The sequence below is a fragment of the Montipora foliosa genome, chromosome 11 (assembly GCF_036669935.1).
Source record: "Montipora foliosa isolate CH-2021 chromosome 11, ASM3666993v2, whole genome shotgun sequence".
Classification (NCBI taxonomy): Eukaryota; Metazoa; Cnidaria; class Anthozoa; order Scleractinia; family Acroporidae; genus Montipora; species Montipora foliosa.
Window position 1 is genome coordinate 15,130,403 of NC_090879.1, and position 5,000 is coordinate 15,135,402.

General features: G+C 39.2%; 1 protein-coding gene across 3 annotated transcripts in view; it reads right to left on the reverse strand.

Annotated features, from left to right (window-relative positions):
- Window positions 1–1,089: 1,089 nt before the first annotated feature.
- The window catches only part of LOC137976100 (ubiquitin carboxyl-terminal hydrolase 30-like), a 17,016-nt gene continuing 13,105 nt past the window's right edge, over window positions 1,090–5,000 (reverse strand). For all 3 annotated transcript variants that reach the window (XM_068823373.1, XM_068823374.1, XM_068823372.1), the window contains exon 12: window positions 1,090–3,597. In XM_068823373.1, coding sequence (XP_068679474.1) covers window positions 3,357–3,597 — 241 coding nt within the window. In that variant the 3' untranslated portion in view covers window positions 1,090–3,356. The remainder of the gene's footprint in view (window positions 3,598–5,000) is intronic.

The following is a 5,000-nucleotide window of genomic DNA, read 5'->3' on the forward strand; positions in this document are numbered from 1 at the left end:
CCCATTGAAGTTCTGAATTTCAGGCTTCTTAACGCAATTGCAAAAATTGCGTCATAACTGCGATATCATAGCTTCAGTTGCTTAGTTTTCTATCTTTGAAACCTACGGAAACACAGGCTAAGCGACTGTCGAACGCACTTCAATAATCCGAGATTAGTTGTTATATCAAGCTAGTTGCCTACTTGAATTTTCCGATCAAAGGAGAACCAGCCACGTGCCATGGATCAACTCCCAGGGACTCAACTTTCGACTCGCACGTGATCAGGTTTTGCACTTTGACAAACCGTGGTAAATTTGTGTGTCAGCCCGCGTAAAGAAAAAGAACGTTTTTCTGCTGCTATGGCAGCTAAACGCTTTCAAACGATTTGCTCTATTTTTGAGTTTGGGACGTGGGGATGGAGTTCCAGGTGTTGTGACTGTCCTTTCTGAGTGTCTAGGTGGCCATGGGTGGGTTATAGCAGGTCCACAATCAGTTGAAAAGCTACCAAAATTTCAATCTGCTCAAACAAATACATACCAAACACTTAATGGCGTCATTTATGTATTTCTTTAGTGACATGCTCCATGATGAATGTGCTTCCCCTCGCCATGACAATCATAACTGGAGCAGGAGGATCTTCTGGCTCTAACTGGTCTGATCATTGGCTGCGTGGGAAGTTGTCGCATCAAGAGCAAGGTTATCATTTCATGCTTTATTTTTAAAAAATGTGAGCATCAAAAACTACTTCTTTCCAATTTAATTAAACATTATTATTAATTTCATTTTTTTCAGGCTTTGGCCCGATCAGGTAAAAACAATCTTTTGATTCATTAAAAAAACTACAATTAGCCCTATATACTTGATTTCACCTTGGTTATACATCTTTTTGCAGGTTAGAAGCTTGTCCGTGGAAAGGACGAGAGGAATGTGGAATTATCATTTGAAAATAATGAATTAGAAAAATATCGTTACAGTTTTAAATCAATTTAAACATTGTGAGAAAGAAATGTACTAGTTTTGAAAAATCTGAACCAGATTCATGCAGCACTACTTTTCATAGACTTACGTTGTTATCCACAAAAAAAAAAGAAAATATTGTGGATTTTAAAATTCAATAGGACTTGAACTACAAAGTATACACCGACATTTAAAAATAGTGTTCAAAAAAGTAAAAGTTCTATGTGATGGCTGTTTTTTCATGTCTGCAACGAGCCAGTATCATGCGGTTTCCAATACAGTAGTTCTGAAGTAGTTGCAAGGCTTGGTTCTTTATGGAAGTTGTTCTCCAACACTGAATACCTCATTTTTCACAGCACCATTTGTCCAACAACAGGATCCCATAACCAGGAACCTGGAACCTAAAACTCCATTACCAGATGCACTCTCTTCTCATCCTCCACCTCTGAAATGACGATTATCGACAATTCCTAAGTTTCTCTAAATTGCCTATTATCGTCAGTTTAGGGCACTTAGCGCTTGATAGAGATTATGGGAAATGAATATCTATTTTAAAAATCCAGACCCTAATGCCTAAACTTGCTGGACTCGAACTTAGGAATGGACTTAACTGATTAGAGTGTATTGTGAAGTGCTATTTTTCTACCCCATATGAACCATGTGAGCGTTAGCCCTACTGATGGAAATGGGCCCACACAAGGACAGAGAAAAAATCTGACCAGGGTGGAAATTGAACCCACGACCTTCGGGTTAGAAGACCTCTGCACGGTCAACGTTTGCAATGAATAACCATTTCACTTAACCACTAGACTACCGCACCGCTAACTGCCAGATCGTTAATGTTTTTAATATGTCAATATTTTTTTTCCGAATGCGCTGTAAACGTGTATTACCGGGTATCACCCGCTAAGAAACAAGCTTAAACAGGAGAAAATGTCAGTTACCAAACCTCAAGAGAAAGCTAACCATTTAAAATCAAGCACTAGACTTAACCACCATTTAACAATGATTTTATGTATACTAATTAGTGTTGGTATATAATCGGTGCAATTGTCAGCTGGTTGATCTTTAGTTGTTAAGCGGATAAAAACAGTTCCTTCACAGTGGTTGTTTCGGGTTCAAATCCCGTCCACTGAGGGTTGCAACTTTTACTTTTTTTCTTTCATCTGCTACCACAAGTCCTGGGACAGAGTAATCAAAATTGACGATAACAGTCAATTCAGAGAAAATTAGGAATTGTCGATAATCGTCATTTCAGAGGTTGAGGATATGTTGGCAATCTCAACCCCAGAGCTCTTCTCTTTGGCGCATGCATGCGCAGCCATTGGCGACGAAAATGTACTAAATGGCACTAAGTCTTTCACAGATCAAGCTATTTTAAGACGAGTTCTTAAATAAGATTTGTCTTGCACCAGCGACCTTTCTCAATCCCATGGGGCATAATTCCTCACGCAAAACTCGTGATTAGCTGGAAAGGTCTGATTTCGCGGGAAACTCAATCTAAAAATAACTCGTTTCGTAAAAACGCCGTTCAACAAATACAATAAAGTTGTACACTCCTAGTCATGTTCTCCTGGAGGGATTCAGTGACTTAAACTTGCGCTTTCTCAAAAATTAAAGAAAGTTGTTTGACTTTAAGCTCATTGCAGATATCGTGCAGATATCGTGTTTGTATAACGTCATCCATTGACAAAGATGACACTAAGCCCCTCTTCAAGTCTCTGACATTTTGGGAAGGCAATGTCCTTTAATTTGATTTAACCCTTTTGCTGCATTTTACAGTGCGACGCGTCTTACCGTGGCCACCTAACAAAGTTTTTTTAAAACTTATACGCCAACCAGGGTGTGCGAATTTGATTGACAGTCACCCCTCCTTGTAAAGTTTTCACGGTTGTAAGTTGAACACCGTTGCATGGGTTGTTGAGTTGACGTATTTACACGAAGTTGTCAAATGTGAAAGTTTGTTGGGTGGCCACGGTAAGGCGCGTTGCACTGTAAGTACTGTTTAATAAACGAGCAGGAATGTCGTATCAATTTTTTAAGCTTATGCACGTGACGTTTTATCGGTTTTCGCGCGTGAATTAATGAATTTTTGAGAGCTACAAGCAATTGCAAAAAGAGTTGAAACACTTACTGTTGATAACCGTACAATGCGTGTCATTCAAGTCAGCGCATCCTCAACCCCCCTTCCTCCCCAAGCAAAGTTGTTTCCATTTCCACTTGGCACTCAAACTAAAGGGTGTCAACATTGAAGAAGGGGGGAGGGGAGGGAGGAGCGTTCGGACTTTTCTTATGAACTGGAAGAGGGGTTTTAGGAAGAAGAGGTGAATTTTCGATTCATTGTCTCAACCTTTTTGAAATTCTTTGTAGAATAAACACGTTGATGTTGCTGACCAAACCGCACTTGAAAAAAAACCTGTTACACATTTTCCCCAGATGTGATGCCATCATTCCATCTACCAGTTCTTTCATAGAAAAGCATATAAGCACAACTTGATAAGACTTGGTCTCTTGTCGAGGTTTCAACAAGTTCGTCCGATGTGTATAGCCATTTTGATGCTTGCTCTGTTACATATCGGCGATATGTGATGTAATGTCCATCATCAACGCTTCCCATATGCACAACCACGGCCATTAGTTTGTAAATTGCTCGACTAGAGCTACAAAAATCACATAAAATAAATGCTATGTCAATGAAGTTTAAAGAAGTCATTTCCTTCCTATCTCTGCCCACGGGCACGGTAATGCTCAGAGAGTTTTTGTGTGTGGTTTAGCAGCTCTCGTAACGTATAACCAAAAACAAAAGACTAAGCAATTGAAACAATGACTTAAACTTAAAAACATTGAATAGAAGCTGCTTACAATACCAAACAACAGCAAGTTTCGAGAGCTATTTTTGTTTTTGTTTTTGACACCGAATCCACTTACATACAAAAGTTATTATTATTATTAGACAAGAGCCTTGGAAACAGAATTCTCAAACTCATTAATAATTCATAACTCGAGTCCACCAATCAACAGCTGTATGCCACATCACGTGGATGCATTTGGATACCCAATGAAATCTTTAAAGATTTGGATGAGTCGATCTGGATAAAAATGTCTACTAATTCCAGAAAAAAAAAAGTGACATGAATAAAATTATAACTACATAAGGTCTCACTCAAACAACAATTATTTACACGCTTTAAGCCGCAAACAATACTCTTAAAGGCGCGTTTACACGACAGAGGAAAAATGGCACGGGTCCGATAAAAAGTGGAACGATTCCATTCACTTTTGTAAAGAAATAGTGAACTTTTATCCGTTCCGCTACGGGACCATAGGCGGCTATGGCCCATTAGCGGAACGGATAAAAGTTCACTGTTTCTTTACAAAAGTGAATGGGATCATTCCACTTTTTATTGGAACCATGCCATTTTTCCTCTGTCGTTTAAACACGCCTTAAGTGTCCGAGAGGGATATCGTCCACCCGACTTATTCTCAAACGCCTGCACGAACTTGTATAGCCAGTAGTTTAGACTTTTGGCATTCATGTTTTCAATGCTTTGAGTCAACTCTTGCACATCCACATTAACGTCTTCACCTTTGAACAGTCCGCCTGGCTCAATAGTTTGAATCTTGAGCACTCTTTGCTCTTGGCATTCTCGCCCACCCATTTGTTCTTGTAAACCGTAGATTTCGGAAAAGAAATGATAACACACTCCTTTTTATCGTCGAAAGTTTTGCCAAAACCTTGAACTTGACTCATCCATGTCGCACAAACAACTGATTATGGTAAACACTAAACTCCCAAATGACACATTCCATCCAAATCGTTTTTATCACATATAGCTATTATTTAATGAACGAAACGACACAACAATGATAAATAACAACAGTCGGCAACTCGTTTGAGAAGCTATACCAAAAACTCGTGCTTCGTACCTCATCGGGATATCTAGACAACTCGAAACAACAAAAGCACTCGGCTTTCGGCGTCGTGCTTTCATCTGTTCCTCGGTGTCTGGTTAGTTAGTTAGTTAGTTAGTTAGTTAGTTAGTTCGTTAGTTCGTTAGTTAGT